The sequence below is a fragment of the Pterocles gutturalis genome, unplaced genomic scaffold, assembly GCF_000699245.1.
Source record: "Pterocles gutturalis isolate BGI_N339 unplaced genomic scaffold, ASM69924v1 scaffold34500, whole genome shotgun sequence".
NCBI classification, from domain to species: domain Eukaryota; kingdom Metazoa; phylum Chordata; class Aves; order Pterocliformes; family Pteroclidae; genus Pterocles; species Pterocles gutturalis.
In genome coordinates this window covers 17,694-39,329 of record NW_010139389.1, presented here as the reverse complement: position 1 = coordinate 39,329, position 21,636 = coordinate 17,694, and the positions used below count along the sequence as shown (strand labels likewise).

General features: G+C 45.5%; 1 protein-coding gene across 1 annotated transcript in view; it reads right to left on the bottom strand.

Annotated features, from left to right (window-relative positions):
• Positions 1-882: 882 nt before the first annotated feature.
• The window catches only part of LOC104469006 (SWI/SNF-related matrix-associated actin-dependent regulator of chromatin subfamily D member 3-like), a gene marked incomplete at its 3' end in the record, with an annotated part of 38,116 nt that continues 17,362 nt past the window's right edge, over positions 883-21,636 (bottom strand). The window contains exons 4-6 of the mRNA XM_010083328.1: positions 12,840-12,962; positions 2,782-2,904; positions 883-978 (exon numbers count right to left, since the gene is read on the bottom strand). Of these exons, the coding sequence (XP_010081630.1) occupies positions 883-978; positions 2,782-2,904; positions 12,840-12,962 (342 nt within the window). The remainder of the gene's footprint in view (positions 979-2,781; positions 2,905-12,839; positions 12,963-21,636) is intronic.

Here is a 21,636-nt window from a genome sequence, read left to right as displayed (position 1 = left end):
AGAGGAGCCGGGGTGAGAGACAGCTGTGTAGACTGGAAGGGCCGTGAAGAAAAAGGAGAGGGCGGAGGCACTGGGGCAGAGATCCCCTGCAGGGACCTGGCGCCGGAGGAGGCCGGGACGCCGTGGAGGGGACCCACGCCGCAGCACGCACATTGCAGCAGCCTGGGAAGGACCCTCCCGTGAGAGGGACCCCACGCTGCAGCAGGGAAAGGCTGTGAGGAGCCCTTCCCTGAGGAGGAGGGAGCGGCAGGACGGGGCACGGACCGACCGCAGCCCCATCCCCTGCCCCTGCGCCGGGGGCGAGAAGGTGGAGGAATGGGGAACCAAGCCTTTGGGCCTGGGAACAGGGGAGGGGTGGGGGAGAAACGCCTTCTAAGATGCACTTCTCTTTCTCATTATCTTGCTCTGTTGTTGGGGGTTTTTTTCATTGTTAACAAATTACATGGCTTTTGTGTTTTCCCAAGTCGAGTCTGTTTCCTGCCCGTGACCATTAGTGGTGAGTGAACCCTCCCCGTCCCTGCCTCAGCCCACGGGGTTTAGCAAGAGGCTGTGTGGTGGCCTTAAACCACAACACCTTGCAATTCAGCTTTAGTGCACAACCTGTTCTGCTGTTAGCATGCTTTACAGATCAGGAAAAATGCACAATTTTTTCATCATTTCATACATACTGTTCTCAGACATGCACTACATCACTATTACACCCGTGTTTCTAGACTATATGGATTCTGTTAGCAAACATCCTCAAAAAGAATGGAATTTTGAAAACCTTGAAAATACCTTAAACGAGATAATGAATGCAAGGTAGCTTAAGGCAGACAAAGGGCACGTAGCTGTTTACCCATGCTAGTATCGGGTTTGTATGCAAAGGGTGCACAACCTTACCTCCACAAGATGGTTGTCAGGTCCGTAAAGATCTTTGTCCAGTTCAATAACCAAACTCTTAAAAAAAGATGAAAACTTCCGTTTCTGTTTGCTGAGCTGTACAATCAGAAGAAACAGAAATGTTTAAGGCTGCATATATTAGCTTGTGTTCTATGGTTCCTTCTCAGGCTTTTTCCTTCTCTTGAACATTAATTCCCATGTAGACCACCAGCGTGATCCATCTCACTGAGTTTTCTCTCTGACTAATGCAGGGTAAGAAGCAAAAATCTCAACAGTGGGAGAACAGTGCACACTTAAGGGAAGGTTTCCCTGACTCTCTTTATGTTATTGGCAACAATGGGCTTGCAATGTGAACACGGAACCTGTGAGGGTAGGTCCAGAGGAGGCCACAAAACTGGTCCAAGGGCTGGAACACCTCCCATCCGAGGGCAGGCTGCGAGAGTTGGGGGTGTTCAGCCTGGAGAAGAGAAGGCTCCGGGGAGACCTTACTTCAGTCCTTCAGTACTTAAAGGGGGCTCATAAGAAAGATGAGGACAGACTTTTTAGCAAGGCCGGTAGTGACAGGACAAGGGGCAAGAGTTTCAAACTGAAGGAGGGTAGGTTTAGACCGGACATAAGGAAGAACCGTTATCCTGTGCGGGGGGGTGAGGCACTGGAGGGGTTCAAGGCCAGGCTGGATGAGGCTTTGAGCAACCTGGGCTGGTGGGAGGTGTCCCTGCCCATGGCAGGGGGGTTGGAACTAGATGGGCTTTAAGGTCCTTTCCAACCCAAACCATTCTGTCATTCTAAGGCAACTGTATACCTTTAATTTTAATAGCTTGGGTTTTTTGATGAATGCTACTTTCTTAGTCTGATATATCAGACAACAGTAAATTTTACAGATTAATCATACAGTAAGTAAAAGTATTTCCTTTTACATTTTGCCTTTCCATTTAATTATCAGTATTCACTGTTTACTACGCAGCTCGTACTGTCTAAATCAAAAACTAGGAGGTCTATAATCACATAATCTGACCTTCCAGAGAATACAGTCCACAGGATTTCAATGAATTTCTTCCTATTTAATGCAGAAAATATTTCAGAAATACATCCTCCTTCAATTTAAAATTTGCCAGTAACCGAGAAGCTATTTTGTTCCAATACAGACTCTCTTTCTTTGTTAAAATACATGCTCCAATATCTAAACTGAATTTGTCTAACTTCAATTTCCCCATGTTGCACTCTTCCACCCCTCCATCCTCCAGCAAGATTATGATTCTGATTCATGTAGTTATTTCCAGACAGACATGCCTTGGAAGCCTTGCCCTCTCCATACATACATGTTCTTCATCTGTTTATCCTGTCAAATACTCAGCTTGTGAAGTCTATTCAAGTCAGCGACACCTTTATTAGAAAAGTCCAGCCTTCCCCAAGGAAAGCTAAATCCATCACTGAGGCGTCTGAGGACTTCAGAACGATAAAACTTTTCTTCCACCCTTGCTCTGACCATCCATACATCCTCTTGTCCTCCCTAGGAATATGAGCTACCTGCTTCTCCTTGTTACCCTGCTCTTCACAAGACGCAATGCCTGCCGCAGGCCTGACTTACCACACTTCTCACGACCTGAACCTTGCTGTATCTTTTAAGGTAATCGTCTCAGCCCTGTTCTCGCCACCTCCTCCTACCTGTCCCGTCCTTAAGCCTGCTCCATTTCCTGCTGCCCTCCCCACCCCTCCCCAACATTCCCATGATGGCCTTATCCCTCACTCTGGCTGGACATGGTGCCCTCCCAGCAGCAACAAGCCAGCGCTGCCATTCAGAGGTGACTTGTCTGAGCTGATGTCCCCAGTAATGCCCACCACCCCACAGGACAATCTCTAGATCTTTGCCAGCCCCAGCGAAGCACAGGTAAGTCATACATCATCCAGGAGCTTCCCCTCCACTCGCAGCTCCCATGAAGCAATGCTGCCATCGGAGTCATCAGCGTCAGATTTTGCAGGATTGAATGTGTTGGAGATGTAAAGTCTCAGTTTCCGCTTTTGCTGTTGTACAAATAGAGAAAAGAAAAGTACACATCCAGTTTAAGTCCAAGAGCTGAGGAAGCCACAGGAAAGGTGATAGTTGCACATTTAGTAGAGAACCTGCATGCTGAGTACAATTGCATCAGGTTATATCAGAATTTAAGGTTTGGTTGTGTAAGAAAATACCTTTAAGACCTGAATCTGAAACTTCCCTTCAAAAACTACTGGCTATACAAACATGCTGAGATCCACTGTGAGTGCAGAGAGACAGGACGTTGCAGGGCCAAGCCCATGAGGCTATACATTTCGTACTTCTGGATTAGATACTTCAGAAGTCATTGTAAGAAAAGCATGACATGATGGCCTTCCTGTCTTGATCCCAGCTAGATTGCTAAGACTCAGCTGCAAACCTCTTGCTACATGCATGTCCTTCGTGGTTGCATCAGTTAAGATTTGTAAACACAGCTAATGCTGCAAACTACATGCTGGGCACATCTCTGCCCATCTTCATTATACCATCACGCAGAGCCTGGCAATACTCTTCCTACAGACACACCCCCCCGCTGCAAACCCTCCTCTTTCACTGCCTTTCCCCCCACGCACACACGTTGCAGCTCCCGCTTGCTGTGAGACCCGAGGAGAGGAAGGCACTGTGCTTCCCCACTAACCCAGGTGCTCTGGTCTGGGCGAGATACCTGCTGTCACTGTCACAGGCTGTCCCAGGTTTCCCAGTCACTGTACTGGCTCATGGCTATGTGAGCTCCCAGTGCCCATCTCCCTCGTGCACCATGTGGAAAACCTGGCCGTTAACTCTGATGCATGGCTTACAGAAAAGATACTGCCAGAAATTTATTTGGGACTCTAATCTCAAATATCTGTTTATAACATAGTGACAAAAAGGCTACAGTTGTCAAGATAATGCAGTCAAGACAGCCGTCACACAACGTAAGAAAGGAGTAGTCTTGCAAAGCTTTCACACAGACGTATATGGGAGAGAAGGAAGTTATATACATCAGGTCAGGAAACAAAAAATCGAAGAGGAATCTTCTAGAGGAATGTGAGAGGCAGAGATGCATGGCTGAAGACGAACAAGAAAATTACTACATTTTGCCAAATCTAGAGAAGACAGTGACAGAAAGGTTTGGTGGAAATGGAGTGTCAATAGTACACACTGAGAGGAAACAGGATTTTCAACAGTGCAGAGAGTCCAGAAAATGACACGCTGACACAGACAAGAACAGGCAGATAGATAGAAAAATACTCCTGGAAATCCATATTCTTTCTCCATCCTTTCCTGCAGGATTTCTGTTGATAAAAGTGTATTTCATTATATAAAATGGGGTTTTTTTACTGCCCCTGAATCTTTATTTGGTGTGGAGGGCTTGTGAAGGACTTCACATTTCTCTCTCTTCAAATTAACTTGGGCATTTTAAGCACTGTTCCTAAATTTTATCCCTGCCTGGATTATTTACAAAACTGTATCTATATACATAAGATTTTTTCTTAATGGTTCCTCCTGGATACTCTACTGATACTTCAGGTTTATATCACTGATTCCATTTCCTCTTCTTTTGATTTTCAAAGACATTCTCTCCATTCTCCCCTTTACCCTGGAAAGTCCTTCCCTCCTATCTCCCCATATCCAGACAGGAGCCGTGTCTGTTTCCTCCGGTCTGACAGTTCATCATGAAGGTCATCCTCTGCAATAACACCCTTCTTCAGACCTGATTATTTTAGATGTCTTCCTTTCTCCTAGCATTCAGGCTCTAGCTTTCTAGGACAGTCCACCTAAAAACAAGTTAGTAACAATGTCTGACTCCAGTGTGAAATACAAAATACCTCTCCTTGATACCTTCCACTGTTCCCCTTTGCTAACCCCTCACCACTTTTCTTTCAAGTCATGCACAAGCCAGATGCAGCTTCCATTGCAGAGCTGGTCTCCTGCTGGGTTTCCTACACTTACCCTGCTCTGCCAAAGTCAGACTCTGCCTACCGTTGCTGGTTTTTCCCACATCTCTCTCTTCCATTTACAGTGTTTTCTTCTACACAATGAATTACCTTTCTCAAATGTAAACCTTTCCTCACTGTAGCCCCTATACATCAGCCCACTTCTTCCACATTGTCATCAGAAAGTAACTTAAGATAATTATGAATAAAAATCCCAAGTAATGGCTATGCACAGCCCGCCCTGGAGCAGGCTCCTGGCGGGACCCGTGGGCCGTGGAGAGCGGAGCCCACGCTGGAGCAGGTTTGCTGGCAGGCCTTGTACCCCACGGGGGACCCACGCTTGAGCAGTTCGTGAAGAACTGCAGCCCGTGGGGAAAGACTCGCGTTGGAGAAGTTGACAGAGGACTGTCTCCATGGGAGGGACCCCACGCTGGAGTGGGGAAGAGTGTGAGGCGTCTGCCCCAGGAGGAAGGAGCGGCAGAGACCACACGTGACGGACTGACACAGCCCCCATTCCTGTCCCCTGCACCGCTGAGGGGATGAAGTAGAGAAAACTGTGAGTAAAGTTAACCCTGGGAAGGAGAGGGGAGTCGGGGGAAGCTGTTTTAAGATTTAGTTTTTATTTTATCACTACCCTACTCCGGTTTCATAGGTAATAAATTAAATTTATATTCCCCACGTTGAGTCTGTTTTGCCCACGATGGTAACTGGTGAGTGGTCTCTCCCTGTCCTTACCTCGACCCACGAGCCTTTCGTTATCTCTTGTCTCCCCTGCCCAGCTGAGGAGGGGCGGGACACCCAGCATCCAGCCAGGGTCAACCCACCACACCTGGGTAGCCCAGAACTCTGAAGGGTCATTTCTGGGGAGGAACGCTCTCTTTTTATTCCCTAAGATCCAACTCTGTGCTTGTGCTATTGCCTCCTCTCACGAGACTCCAAATGCCCGCTTTTCTTCTGGCCTCTTACGCACCGCGGCAGCCCCTTGTCTCTGTGCCCTGCCCTGCACACTCCCCCTGAGGCTCTACCAGGCCAAGAGCACCGCAGGACACGACACACACGAGCCTTCCCTTCGACGGCCGCGCTGCCACGCGCTCAAAGAACGCACACAGCCCACCACAAAGGGCCACCAGCTGTCACACGTGTCACCACCAGTAGCTCCAGAGCTGACCTGCAGCGTGCAGCGAGATCTGCCAAAGGCGATCCGGTAAGCGGTCTAACAGAACTGTGAAGAAGGCGTTTGGCCAGGAGCACCACCCAAGCAGCCAGGCACCTCCTCCTCTGCACGGCGCCGCACGGACCCCGGGACGCTCAAGCCTCCACAGCCACCCTTCCGAGGCGAATGTCTCAGCAACACGCACTACAGCACAGACCTGAAATCTGTCCTCTCTGCATGGTGGCTTCTCAGAGAACAGAAAAGCAACCAACCAAAGCCTGTGGCCTTGTTTCGTACTGGTAGGATTCTCAGCAGCTTGGAGCAAAAGCTGAAGAGAAAGCTTACAGCTCTGGGGCAAGGAGAAAGGAGAAAAAGGAGAAAGGAGAAAGGAGAAAGGAGAAAGGAGAAAGGAGAAAGGAGAAAGCATCGCACGCCGTCTGTTCAGACACACTGACGCATCACCACCCACCATGACGAGCTCAATGGGGGGAACTTCACAGAGACTTGATCAATGTTGTGAATCAAATAACCTCTTGTCCAAAAACCAATAAATGCTCAATCTGCTTATTCTCTAAGCGTAAGACACACATCTTCAATATGCATCTTTGATTTGTCTTCAGCAAAGAGAACTTGAAATAGCAGTCATATTTAAAAAAAAAACCTTTCCCAAAAAGCACTGCATTTCACTTACAACTCCTCCTTGAGGAAAAGAAAAAGAAAAAAGAAGCATATGTGACAGAAGATGGGTCACGGCAGCAATGAACTACTGCAAAGGTCTCAGCTACAACAGCAGCACAAATGACGGGAGAGCTCCTGTGGAACAGAACAGATCTAAACAGGAGGCTGACGGGAATGCTGGAGCTACAGAACTACAGCTTTTTTCTCTCTCTAAGCTCTTCAACGTCATCTTCACACAAAGCAATACAGCTTTAAGTCGAAGTAAATCAGTGAAATGCTGAAAATCTGTCAAATCCTTCAGAAAGCTACCTCTGGTTTATAATGCCACATTTTTTTCAGTTTCCGTTAGCATTAAATCCCTAAAAAGTCAAATCAGAAACTAAGTATCTGAAGTTACCGTGATCTGTGTGATAACTCCCAGACAAATCTCCATCGACTGCTTAAGTTAACGTTTCCTTCAGTTGGCTATCAGGCAGGACACAATACCTCCAGACACTTCCAGGGAACTTGCGCTTGGGATTTCTGACAAATTAAGTCACCAGCAGACAATAGACTATTGCTGACTGAATCAAGGAAATCTGGCTGCCCAACCTGTGACCAGCATCGTGTGAAGAGCTCTCTATGCACATCTGAAGGATGGGTTTCTATGTACCTCAACACAGCATAAAAACCTGAAGCATAAAGCACAGGAAAGATTAAAATCTGTGTTTCTGTCTTTACATATAAAGTAACTGTCACATGGTCTCACAAAAACTTTTTAGGAAGCAAAAAAACCAGTGGAAGATAAAGTAGCATGGAGACTAGAAATGGGGAGACAAAAAGAACAATGACCACCAGTAACAAGTGTTCAAGTCTGACCACTACGAAAGAATCAAACGAGAGTGTCCATTCCAGAGCTGGAATAGAGCGGTACTGCTCACTCAGGGTAGCAGCAAACGTGTGTCAGAATTTGTAGAAGAAACAAAATTAGTTAGGTCACACATGACAACGAAAGATGGACAAGAACTTAAAAATGGCCAACCCAAAGCAAGAAAATCAGGGACTCAGCAGAATATGCAAGTATCGTGAATACTAAAAGGAACTACCCAGTATTTACTGAGTTCAAAATTGTACCAACACATGAAAAACACCTGTAGACAGTTCTATAAAAACTTCCACAAAAAAAAAAAACCCTCCCAAAAAGTCACACAAATGTTATGGAGGAATAAAACAGAGACTAGTATGCACAATAGTCTATAAAATCAGTTACAGCAGCTTATTTGGCCATTGTATACTATACTCTCTCAGAAAGAGAATCAGGAGGTGTACACTGACGGGTGACAAGAATAGCTAGGTGCACCCAAAAATTCTGTTTCTGCAGTGATTGGCAGAACTGAATTTTTTACCTAAAAAAAGAGAACATTAAAGAAGCTGAAAGACTTATTTAAAATATGGGCTGACCTAAAGAAGGAGATTAGGTGTTTGCATTTTCCTTAAAGCAGAACACATAAAACCATGCCACAAGACCAAAAATTCAAACCTGATCAATGGAAGTATGTTGTGTATGCTATACAGAGCATAATGAAGCATAGTTAGCCCCTAAAACTCACTGTCACAGAACACAGATTTAAAACTTGCAGCTTTTTAAGCCAGAAGAGACTTTACTGCCCAGTTTAATTTCCTGGGCAACACAGGCTCAAATCATTGATCAAACAGGGCAGCTCTTTTTAAAGGACATTCCGTGTCGACATAATGAAAAATCCATTACATCTCTGGTATCTTGCTCTAGGGGTCATAAATATGCACATTAATCAGTCTCAATTGGTCTATTTTTGAACTACCAGCTGTTGGACCAAAGCCAAAAGCTCTTAAAAAAAAACAAAACCCAAAAACCAAACAAACACACGCACACACAAAACCAGGGAAGGGGCTGGAGAGGCTATACTATGTACAGATCCCAGGAATATCCAGTCATATCAATCAATACATGAGAATTTTAAAAGATGTCAGACTTTCTGTGTCCTGACATAAACTGATCTCTGATCACTAGAACTTAGGTGGAACTGTTACCTACAGTTGGAAGGGCTTCTGGCACCCTCCTATGAAGTATTTAGCGCTGGAACACAAAACCCAGAGAGGCTATGGAGTCTTCTACCTTGGAGATGTTCAAAAGCCATCTGGACATGGTCCTGGGCAACCAGCTCCAGGTGGCTCTGCTTGGGCAGGAAGGTTGGACAAAACCACCTCCAGAGGTCCCTGCCAACCTCGGCCAGTCTGTGATCCTTTAAAATATCACACCCCCTGCAGAGCTCGATGGAGTACACCAATGGGCCCCAGCGCCACCGAGCTGGCACCCACAGTAAGTCCAGGTCACAGGTCTGTATTGTGTAATGCTTTTCAGAACCCACGAAGATACCATTTCAAAAATGAAATCTTTGTTTCCCCTCCTTGATTTTGAGGAATTTTGCTTCTCTGACAATTACAGCCTCTTTCTAATTTCAAGCTTAGCATTTATTCAGTCACCTTTTCCCCATTTGTTCTTGTGCTGGCATTGTTCCTCAGCCTCAATGCCGATGCTTTTCTTCCCCTCTACCGAAAAGGCAGCCACTCCCAGTCCTAAATTTTCTTTAGCAATCCCCACGCCTTTCTCTGTAACATCCCATGAAGAAGGAATAAAATGTTTTGCTCAAGTTGGAGTAAATGACACCTACTGCATTTGTTGGCTGAAGCAAGCACAGGTCTAATTCCAGGAGCTCAAGGACAGTAGAGTTCAGAGTATGACACAAAAATCTCCACAATTTGTCCTTCTGCCCCTAAGATGCTTGGGGCATCTTGGGGCATCCCTTGGATGCTGGCGGTTTAGAAGTCGGTACAGGGAAAAGATGAGAGTCTCTTAGAATGCCGGAACTGCAGAGCTCAGGTCTGAGGCGCTGGGGACACAGGGCATGCTGAGCAAAAAAACCCCGTCACGCCTGTGAGGGCAGAGGACCAGGCAGAACCCTTAGTGTTTCAGAAAAAATGCAAATTTCCTTCTGCCAACAATCCGACAGCAATTCCTCAGTCATCTTAAAACCTGGAATCAGGGAAAGAATCACAATTTACAAAACCAGGGAGAGAGACATTGTGGCTGCATTCAGACACTCCTACTCTTTTTTAACCTAAAAACGGAGAACCTGGGAGTAGATCACTTCGTTTGAGGAAATGCAACCACACACACGTCTGGTAAATTCCACGCCCCACACCAGTTCCCTGTGAAAGAGTGACAGTCCCTGGATAGCCGTCTTTGGTTTGGGTGAGACCAAGCTACGGTCTGTGGCGCCAGGGCTGGAGCAGGAGCCTTGCTTGTGCGATGGGTCGCTAGATGCTTCTTTCAGCTGGGTGACCCCTGAATCAAGCCTCGGAATGAAAATCATCTCAGTCTGAAAAGATGCTTGTGGCCACAACTGGCTAGTTATCTCAGGCTTAGGCAATGGAGAGAAACAGGCAGTTTTTAGGGCATGGTTCATCTACATTCTTTTAAATGTCCACTCCTGTACGAGAAGAGCTGTGCCCGGAACTCCATTGCCTACGCTGACTACATCTCTCGACTACAAAGGGAGCCCAGAGTGAGCAGCTTACATATAAATAAAAACAACGTAGATGTCTATACTTCACCAAATGAATCCCACTCCCAAAGTCCACCGTGGTTCTAGCTGTCCAGCTTTTCAGTAATGCATTCTTCTTTAATGACATCTACTCATCTGCAGCTGGGCCATACGGTTCCTGTTTCCTCCAGGCTCTGGAGCTTGCTCTATCCATACCTCCAGCTACGCTGCACCCGAACAGCCCCGGCCGCCTGGCTCCCTCCTGGAGTCCCTTCTGGAATTTCAAACATGTGAGCGGAAGGGTCTTCCATAAAGTCAGTGCAAGGACTCTTGTGACAAGTGGCATGCAGCAAATGCCACACTGTGGACAAGGAACTCTGAGATTCCCGTGACAAGTGCAGTCCAAGAACGCAGGACTGACAGAGGAGGAGAGAACACACAAGTACCGAACAGGCAGAAAAAAGAGAAGGCAAGATCTAGCCCAGGAAACCTGTCAGCGGAGAGGGGCTCCTGACCACGGTAAAGTGCGCCGGCGGGCGGTGAAGGTCAGCCAGCCTCATAGCCCCAGGGTCTCTGTGCTCCAGGACCATCCCACAGCTGCCACCGGGTTCAGCGTGCGGCTGTGCGCAGAAGAGCCAGGCAGGATCCACCAGCCCAGCAGAAACATTTCCTCCTAAAATTTCTCCAGAAAAGCTCACCTTCAGACAGAAAAAGCAGACTATCAACCTGTGGTTCCCAGAGACTGATTCTAGCTCCCAGTCAATCACCATGACCAACATGATAACTGCAATTACAACGGACAGTTCTGAGCAGTCCTGCATGTTCCTGTTCCCCACATATTATCACATACCTCAGACAAATTTAAATTTTTCCCCGGATTACAATCCCAGTTTGGGAACCACTGTTTTCAGGCAAATATTTCCAAATTACATGAGCTTTGATATGAGGTGGAAATGCAGCGATAACTTCTATTGCTGTTACCAATGCTCCAACTATAACAAAATGAAAATACTTAACACCAGAACAACCCAAATTTATCGGCGCTTAGCTCTGTTTTGACAGGTCTTGAATTTCACAGCTGTTACACGCTAAGTCCAGACATGCATTCGAAAAACATCTGTTTGATCATTCTTTAGATGTTGACTAGCTGAATAACTGATATTTGAAATGTGTTTGCTGAGCCCTAGATGGAAACAGAATTTTCTGTCTCCAGTTTCTGCCAGGTGTTGCGCCTCCTACACTCTTCCCCATCACAGCCCCGGAGTATCTCCACTGAACAGCGTAGAGCTGGAACCTCCTGTACAGGTCAATTCCCTAGTTACAGAGTTTGCCCCAGGAAAAACGTCTTCCTGCAGATTTAGTAACGTGAATCTAAATCTTCGATTGCTTTTAAACACGGCCAAGTTCCTATCTGGTTTAAAATAACAGTGTTCTACCCACATTAAGAAGCTAAGACAAATTATTCCTTTTGAGAGTCTGATCTACGACACACAACACTTTCTGACTACAAACCTGTGATTTAAACCGTTCACACTTCAGTCTCCTATCTATAAAATAGGTATGTTGATGAACTTAATTCTGTCAGGTTTTTTGTAATGTTTCATATATATCAATTGGAAAAACATCAGAGGTAAAAGCCTTCCGCATCTCATGAGATACCTGCACAGTGACAAACGGAACGGAATCTTGCCCTTAACTGGGCTGACACCCAGTGCTGCGGTACAGACAAGAATGACAGCTTTACTTCACAGCAGACATACAGCTACAAAACCCTCTGTACTACAGGATTTACTGTATGAGGGAGTACGAGCATTCAGTACAGTCACAAGAACTTAAGTAAGACATGAGAATAAATTCTTCACAATGAGAGTGGACAAATATTGGAACAGATTGCCTCAAGAGGCTGTGAAATGTCCATCCTCAGAGATTTTAAAAACTCAGCAAGGCCTTGACAATCCTCTTCTGAGCAGGAGGTTGAACTAGATGTCTTCCACCGTTTCCTCCTAACTAAACTTTTCCATTACTCAGTTGGATAGACTCAGAAAATTTAGGAATAAGATCATTTCAGTAGGATGTGATGAACAGTGAAGTGCTGGACTTGATCTAACAGAAATTGCAGGTTATATCATCCATTCTTTCCTTACATGAACAATCCTGTTACAAACTATGTGAATGTGTACATTTCTGCAGGATCTTTAACACTTTTTCTGTAAGTAATGCTTCACATTATATGTTCTGTTATTCCACAAGTTTAGCTTTTGACTTAATTCTGATAGGAAATTTAACACATCTCTCCAGCACACCCCTCTAATCTCTTATTTTCTTCTTTTTAACCATTCTAATGCAAAGTTCCAAAAAACAGTGTTTATTTATCCAGAAGCTATTATTCCCCTTACTAGAGGCTTTCAGAAGCTAGAGCTGGCAATATCCACAGGATTTTCTCTACCACTTTTCCATGCATGCTGCTCCTCAGTTGCTTATTCTTCAGAGCTTTGTCTGACCTGTTTCAAAATATCACTTTTAACAGGACTTTTACTGGAAAGAATCATTCCACCATTTAACACAAGGATTCTTTTTTTCCCCCTAACTCGATTCACAAATTTTTCATGACATACCTTCATTGGCCTCTTCAGCGTCTCCTGAATATCCACGCGCTTCCGCATAATGGTCTGGTCTAGTTTGCGTTCAAAGGCCAACAGATCCATGTAGGCCTGGGACTCAGGAACCAGCTCCCGGATCTGAGAAGGAAGCAAGCAATATCCAAGCACTGGAAGCAAGAATCTACCACGTTCCAGAGCAGCAACACCGACACCATCCCAGCCCCCAGACAGACGTGCTCGAAGGGGTTACCCCAGGACAGCAGACCCCAGCGAGCGGGGCAGGTCTCAGTGGCATGGTACAAGCATGCGACCAAAAAGCTGGAGCACAGAACTGAAGCTAATGAACCCTGGAAGACCCTAGCTGGATCCACAAGGCATGAATCACGGCTGCTTCTTTTCACGTGAGGCTTAGCTACAGGCAGCCTGGGACCCTCTGCGCTCGGCAAAGTACGGTAAATTCGTCCTGTTTGAACTAAAAAAGTACTCAGTCTCTCTAGACTGAAAATAAAGGGTGCACGTTCACGCTGGGTTTTTCAAAACAAGTGTTACTCATCATGCATAAAAACTGCCATTTAGGAAGCCAGCCTTTGTCAACACATCTTCTTGGCAGAGACGAAGCTGACCTTCACATCAAAGTTTCAACATGAGCAGCCATGAGGTGTCAACTTAGGACCTTGCCAACTTCTACTGGTGTTTCAAAACATTATCTAAACTATATTAGTTCTATTACCAAACTCCTTTTTGTTTTCCCTTTTCCAGAAAAGTTTGCAGAGGAGGTGATATGAAGTAGGTTAGGAGGAAGATCTAACGATCTGAGCTTAGAAATGAGCAAGTATACTCTTACATGAAAAAGTCCATTCTCAACTGTGAATAACTCTTGCAGACAAACCACAAAAAAAAGGAACTGTAAGTAATTGTAATAAGTCTACTGAACTGCCTTGTCCATTTCTATGATATTCATTCCAGCTTTCACCTATATAATTAAAATAAATGTTAGAATACTCCTATTCTATAGGAATTAAAAGCTATCTTTTAATTTCTGGTACTCCTGTTTTGCTTTACAATCAGAAGCCTACAGTTTTAATTTGGTGTAAGACACAAACACCCGTGAGAGACACCAGGCATCCACCTGTTCACTGCATTCTGCATGGACACAAGAACTATTGCACCAGGTCATCCCAACCGTTTGTCTGTCTCAGCATTGTGTCTCTGACAGCTCTTGAAAGTTACTGCCCTTTAGTACCTACAGCAGCCTGAGCCATGGCGTTCCAGAACCTCAATGGGCAGGGCGTGAAGAAGTTCCTCCTTCTGCTCATTTTGAACCTGCCATCTGTCAGCTTCACTTGATGCCACCTTCTTGCGTGGCCGGAGCAGCACTGGGCAGGCATTCCTTATGCACCTTCTCCATACCGCTCAGACATTCTACAGTTTTTTGTCATCCCTTTCTTAATATCTTTATTTCCAGCCCAGAGAGGAACAATTCCTCCCTTCTGTATTTAGACTGATCAAGAGTATCAGATAAATGTCTCTTTCAACATTATTTGTTTGTTTTGGGATGCTAGAATGCCTGCTCGATTTACAGCAGGACTGACACTTTGGAGGAGCAGAAACCATGGAGCCAAAAACTTTGTTCAGCTTTAGCTGAACCCACTATATTTTTAACTGCTTGTATTCTTTCACGAAGCCTTAGTATCAGCAGAATAATAAAAGAAAATGAACATTTTGAAGAGTGAGGCACGAAGAGCAAGCACTGACCTGGAAACATCAAGGAGTTGCTGGACAGCTTGCAGAATAAAGACAGCTGGGCAATGCTTCCTCTCCACACTGAATACAAATCTTTGGACACAACAAAATACCCTAATGTGTTTATCATGTCCCACACAGAAGGAAAGATTCCTCAGTTCCTTCCACACAGTGGAAATTAATCATGCTGCACAGCAGCGAATTAAAAATTCTGGACCCAGAATGCAGTTTTTCAGTATTTTAACTCCAGGTTCCACCACAGTTGGCTCAGGAACTCCCAGGTACATGATGAAGCAGGGAGCTGGCCTACACAGCCCTCCGGATAAAGCCGTCGTACAACCCTTCCAGCTGGTCTGCAGGCTACTGGACCCAGGATCTCATGTAGTTTCTAATAAGTTTGTAGAAACAGCAGTAATCTTCAATAAAGATGTGCAATGTGCGCTGGAGCCCAGAAACCCCCCGTGTCCTGGGGCATCAGCAGCAGGGCGAGGGAGGGGATTGTCCCCCCCTGCTCCGCTCTGGTGAGACCCCCCTGGGGTGCTGCACCCAGCTCTGGGGTCCTCAGCACAGGAGAGACAACTGCTGGAAGGTCTCCCCAGAGCCTTCTCTTCTCCAGGCTGCACACCCCCAACTCTCTCAGCCTGTCCTCGCACGGGAGCTGCTCCAGCCTCGGACCATCTCCGTGCCCCCTCTGGCCCCGCTCCAGCAGCTCCGTGTCCAAGCTCCTAAGCCCTCCACTCACAGAGGCTCTGCAGGCAGTATATTCCTTTTTAAATTTACAAGAGATAACCAAACAGCAGCTTGTCTTTATGGAGGGCTCACAGTAAGAACAAAGATATCAAAACTGATTTAATTCCAAGCTAATTAGTGTTGTGGCTGGAAGAGTACTAAAAAGCAAATTTCACATATTATGCATGACACTGAAAAAAAAAGAAAAGTGCTACACTGCACTGGGCCAAGAACAGATCTTTCTGGTGCCACTAGAAATGACCCGGTCACCGATATGTCTCCAGATCAACAGTGAAGAACTTTTTAATTTAAGGTAACCAATAAGGTTCATTTTACTCTAAGATTTTTAGTTGAGATGTCATTGATAACAGATCAAATGGCTTGAAATCCCATAGTATCAACACAATTTCTGTTATCAAAGAATCCTGTGATCTCCTCAGAAAAAGGCAGGCTTGATGAACAAGATTTAACTTTTACAAAGCTGCTCTATGAAGCTCCAAAGTGCTCCGATGTCTTCACTCAGGCAGAGGCACAAGGATCTCCTCAAATAACATAAAACTTAACAGAGAGCTCAAGAGAAGCCCAGGCAGGGAACGAAAAGATCCCTCCTCATCTAGAGAGCAGGAAAACCTTCCAGAAGGAAAGAGAGATTCCCCAACTCTGAATTTATATTTTGCTGCCTGCCTGTCACCAAGAAAAGGAAGGGCTGTGAGTAAATGCTAACTGGACCTGGTGGCTCTCAAGCAGAGAGAACAGCATGAAAATATTGTTTAAACAACAGAAGTGCACTCCCTCCTCCTCCTCTGCACCGGCAGCAGAGAGTAATCTAATCCAGCCATCCTTAGCACAGGGGCAGAATCCCCAGGCTTCACTTCCCTACCCTCAAAAATATTGTGTTCTAATGCAATAACTTTTTCCTTCTCTTTGTACTTTGACATCCCATGAACTCCGAGTCCTAGCCCGCACTTAGCCCCAACCCCACCATAACCATCATCATCCTAATAATGCAATTGTGCTGGGGAATGGTGCACTTGTAAATTTATTTAAAATGTTATCTTTATTCTGGCTCATTATCACATAAATATTAGCAAAGGAAAAAGAGTTTCACGAGAGAAAATATTTATCTGTTTATAGTCACAGAGGTATGGGAAGACAACCAAACAGTTAAGCCGTGTTTTGATTTAAAGCAGAGAAAAACGTGGAACCTGGGCTGATAAGCCTGTTACGTGCAGCTAAAAGATACAAGCAAGACTTAGAGAGACTTACTCCTACAATGTTTTAAGCAGAATGTCATGAACATCTCCCAGTTATGAAATATAGAGTCATGGACATTTAAATCTAGACTAAACTCTCTCAAGTACACCAAAGGAACAGCTCTGCTTCGGTCTCCAAGGCTATAAAGAAAGATACACATTATGTCAAAACTGATCTAATGTGTCCATTCCAAGCTAATTACTGCTGTGGCTCGAAGGGTACTAAAACCCATCATGTGGATTCCAAATTTATTCTTCTAAATATCCAGAGACCTAGCTGTATCACTTCTGCATGAAAATTATGTCCCATCCATCCCTTAAAGATGTCAGAAATAATGGAAAAAAATAAAGGAAAACAGGTATGTCCGACTTTCAAGTGGTCCTTAGGGATACAATCCTCCACAAGAATTTCTTGAGGAACTCACAGTGACATAAGGATAAGAAGCAAATCCTGGCCATGTGTTGCCCAAGAAAGCTGACAAAAAGCAGTAAGACAGAGATTCTGTTCTCATCATGGCCAAGTGATACAGGAAACCCTACGTCTTTACACAACTTTGACTTGGTGTTCTTAATAAAATGATCCAGAAGAAGACAAAAGAGACATAAATGCAGTAAAAGCTGTAAATTTTTTTAGTTAATCATGACCTGAAAAGACTGTAAGACACTTCAGAAAAGGCTTTTTCTGAGTTTGCTGCCTGAGCTGCACGGTGGCAGATGAGCCGCAATACTGAACAAACAGAAGGGAAAGCACAATGAAGCAAGATATCTGCGCTGGTGGGTGCTAACGAGACCATGGCTGCTGACAAAGTGACCAAAGCTCACTGTGGATAAGTTAATAAGTCACCTGCATGAGCAGCAACAAACAAAGATGCAGGGTATAAAGAAGAGGAATGGTTCTGGGGCTTTTATAATTTAACTTGAACGTAAGGAACATAATCTAGAAATGACACAGGGTGGAGAAATCAGAAATAAAAAAGAGGACAGGGATATGGATCCATACTGTGGTGAACTGGGAGAAAGAAAACAATACAAATTATTAAAGGTATTTGTACAATCGAAAAACCTAGAAGCAAAGAATGTAGGACATAGCTACAGCACGGGGACTCCCACTGCTTCCCAGGGAAATACTGAAAGGATTTAGGAAATGGCAGGGGAGGAAACAATCGCCCAGAACACCACTGCAGCCGGACAGGCCAGCGCCGTTCTTAAATACAGGAGTGGGAAGACATGGAGCAAGACTAAGGATTTTACAATCATTTACAATCACTGCCATGCTTGGCAATAGCGTAATCCCTAAAAGAACACCAGAGTCACAAATGAAGAAATCTACTGACAAACTCAAGAAAATTCTGAGAAAAGCTATTGAGATGATTAGGAGACAGGAAAACATCCTCTATAATACAAGGTTCCACGAAGCCAATTAATTTAGCTTTACTTATGAGTATGTATCTATCTACATAAAAAGAAAGAATAGCTTCTCTGCCTATCAAAGTGACAACACAATGAACTTGAAATTGTTTAAGTTCAGATTAGAAATAAAGTGAAAATTCTTAGGAGTGTAGCCAAACACTGAAAAAAATTGACAGTGACTGCAGGGAATATTTCATCACTAGTGATTTTAAATACAGATGCTCTCAGGCCTGTCTTGTAGAAGGTAAGCAAAACCAAACTGAAGTAGCAGTAAGTTCTCATGATAGGGTCAGACTTCAGATTGTCTAGTTGTATGACACTAAAAATAAATTCGTGCTTCTTCTCTTCTCCTGTAAGATCATGTGCTCTTTCGTTTCAAAGTCTTCAATAGGAAGGCTTGCCACTCTCTAGGAAAATTAAATAGACCTCTCAATACAGCCATTAGGAGCTGATATACAAGTGTGCAGATCATAAAGAACAGTCATAACACTGATAGGAAACAACAGAAAAAAAAACCAGCATCAGAGATGGAAAACCTGAGCTTAACCTGGAGAGAGAGGTTGAGTGGCACTCATTGCCATTGACACAACTGAGATCAGAGACATATGGAGAAACAGGTGTGACATCTCCCATTTCCGCAAAGAACAAAGCCGCCTCCTGTGCTCCTACCATTACACAAACAGACTACCAAACATAGGTCTCCAACATCCTCCTATTGCAAACAGGTTAGCTCCTGCTTCCCCTCTTCTGAGAAAAAAAAAATAAAAACTGCAGTAATAATTTCTGCAACTTCTGCCATCAGAAAGCATGAAATCTGGGCAACGCATTTTTGGCATAGGCAGTTTTCTGAAGGGGGTTGTTTGAGCTTTCATTAGCATCCCTAGGTGAAGTGTGGACACCAGTAAACCCAACAAATATATCTGTCAGCCTCACTGACCTCCAGCACGACTGTACGTATAAAATCTTTCCTGCTGCCAAAGTATAACCCATTCTGCCATAAACTTAACATTGTAGGATCCCGAATTCAGAGAGAATTTGAGCCTTTTCAAGTGGCGCCCTGATAGAAGTTCCGCCAGCTACAAAGAAGTCTACGTGCAGCTCAGCCTTCCTCGGTCCCCACAAGCCATCAGCGTTGAGGCTGTCAGCACTGCTTTGCTGCTCGAGACGAACCAGAAGCACCAAGCACAGGTGCTTCCAACAGAAGACAAACACCAAAGTCACCCACGTCCTGGGAACGATCCATGACCTGGGAGGCCTGAGGACAGGACTTACCAGGAGAAACAGAGGCAAAGACGGCCCCAAGTGCCTCGGCCTTTTCCACAGCTTTTGACTCAGACCTGGGTTTTCTTTATTCTTCCCTCTGCTGCTGATTCACTTGCAGAAGGCCTTCTTGCTGCCCGTCAGACCCACTGCTAGGTTCAGTTCCAGCTGAGCTGTGACTTTCCCAGTTTCACGCCTGCATGCTCAGTGCCATCGTGCTGTTCCTGGGGCAGACCAGCCCTGTCCACACTCCCACTTCAAGGCCAGACAGGAATCCCCTGCCCAACGCTGCTGGCCTCCTGCAGGCCTGCTCCACTCCATGCACACTGGTCTTTGCTTGGAAGAGCTTGTCCTTGAAGTTCAGCCAGCTTCCCTGAGTGCCGCTGTCCTCCAGGGATCCCCACTGTCCCGCAGCATCCCTCTGGGCAGGTCCCTGAACAAGCCCAAACCTGCTCTCCTCAAGTCCAGGTCTCGCCCGCGTCTCTCAGGATCGCAAACTGCCACCTCACAGCTGCTGCAGCCAGGGCTGCCCTCGGCCCTCACATCCCCAGCCAGTTCTTCCTCCTCTGTGAGCCACAGGGCCAGCAGAGCACCTCCCCTTGTCGGCTTCGTGATCACCCGTGTCAGGAAATTGTCACCAGTGTGATGCAGGAATCTCCCGCTGTGCCCGTGCCCAGTGCTCCGGCCCTCGAAGCGGACGGCAGGCGGCTGAACCTCCGCCATGGGTACGAGCACCTGCAGCCACGGGGCTCCCTGCACACGCCTCAGACAGGCTTTGTCTCTGCCTTCATCAGGCAGATTGTCCGGAGCAAACAGCCACCATGCTGGCACCTGCGCAACGTCATTTTAGTTTAAACTAAAGATAGTAAAAAAAAAAAAAACCCAAACAGATACCGAAGAGCGTGCCATTCAGACCGATATTTCTTTTCAGGTTGAAGCTGCCTGTCATTAAAGTTCCCATAATATATAGATAGATATATAATTTGATCCATTTCAGGTAAGAAATAGCAATTGGAGCTGCATTCTTCACTACCTGAGCAGGACAAATAAAACAGTTTCAGCAATTTGCTTTAAAGAAAAAATCACCAGACACTAACAGAGATTTGGCAACCTCCTTAGAATTAGGCTAGCCTGTAACCGCATCTTCGGGAGAGGCAACGAAAGCCAAGATCACATCCTGAGCCAACGCTTTTACTACCTACAGCAGATGCACACAACTTAGATATTTCAAAAAGAGTGTTGAGAGGCCAGCATTTTTACGTTACAAGTGACAATGACCAAAGCCTGACTTACCAGCTACTGGACAGTTTTCCTGGTAAGAAGCCTCTGCTGTTGAGGCATCTGTGGTGATCAAAAACAGCTAAGGGCTGACGCTTCTTAGACACTGTAACTCCGTGCCACCTTGTGAGTCTTGATGCCTAAGAGAGCGTGTTTCAGAGAGGATTTCTGACTGGCACAGAGCCAATAATGCAGCGCAGTAACATGGCAAAGGCCATTAAAGACTCTGCCATTCTGAATTTCATGGCCACATGCAGACACGATTCAAAAATCCAAAGATCCTGCAACACTACAAGCAACAGTTAAGCAAGTCTTTCAGCCGCCGCTCATGGTAATCCGTTATGAGCACAGACTAACATGGGCAGATAGAAGCAATACATGTAAGTGCCTAAGCTCTACACTCTTCATATTTGAATGTTTAATTACATAAAAGAAGGCTCTAGGTCACACCTCTGAATTAGGATTATGAGTGACTCTCAAAGTTCCAGTAAAAGCAACTCAGTACCTGCTTTGGGTTCAGTGGCTGTGCAGCATCTATGACCCAGCCAAACCTCTAAGGCGTACAGTCCAGAGAAACAACTGGAGAGGTGCCCACAAAGTCTATCAGCATGGAAAAGCATCAGCTCTAGAGCAGGGAGTCAGATGGCATATGAAAGCAACATTTCTGGAGGCTTCTGCTAGAGATGCTCTACACAGCTGGATCACAGGCACCAGCTTGAAGGGATGTTGGGACGTCTCTAGTCCAAGTTCCTCCTCAAAGCAGGGTCAATGACAAGTTTACGCTGGGGTTTGAAAACTTCAAAGGGTGGAGATCCCACAACCTCTCTAGGTTCTAATGCTTGACTGTCCTGTTGTGAAAAAGTTTCTCCTTACATCTAGCCAGCTCCTCTCCTGTTTCAACTTCCGCTTGCTGGCTCTCGTTCTCCTGCCATGCTCCACTGGAAAGTCTGTCTCCTTCTTCTTGACCATCCTCTCTCAGGAGCTGACAAGCTGCTATCAGGTCCCCTCAGAGCCATCCTCCCTCCAGGCTGGACAAGGCCGGTTCTCCCAGTCTCTCCTCGTGTGCGGATCCAGCCCTGTGACCGACCTGACAACCCCCTGCTCAACTCAGTCCAGTTTGACAATGTCGAATTGGGGGT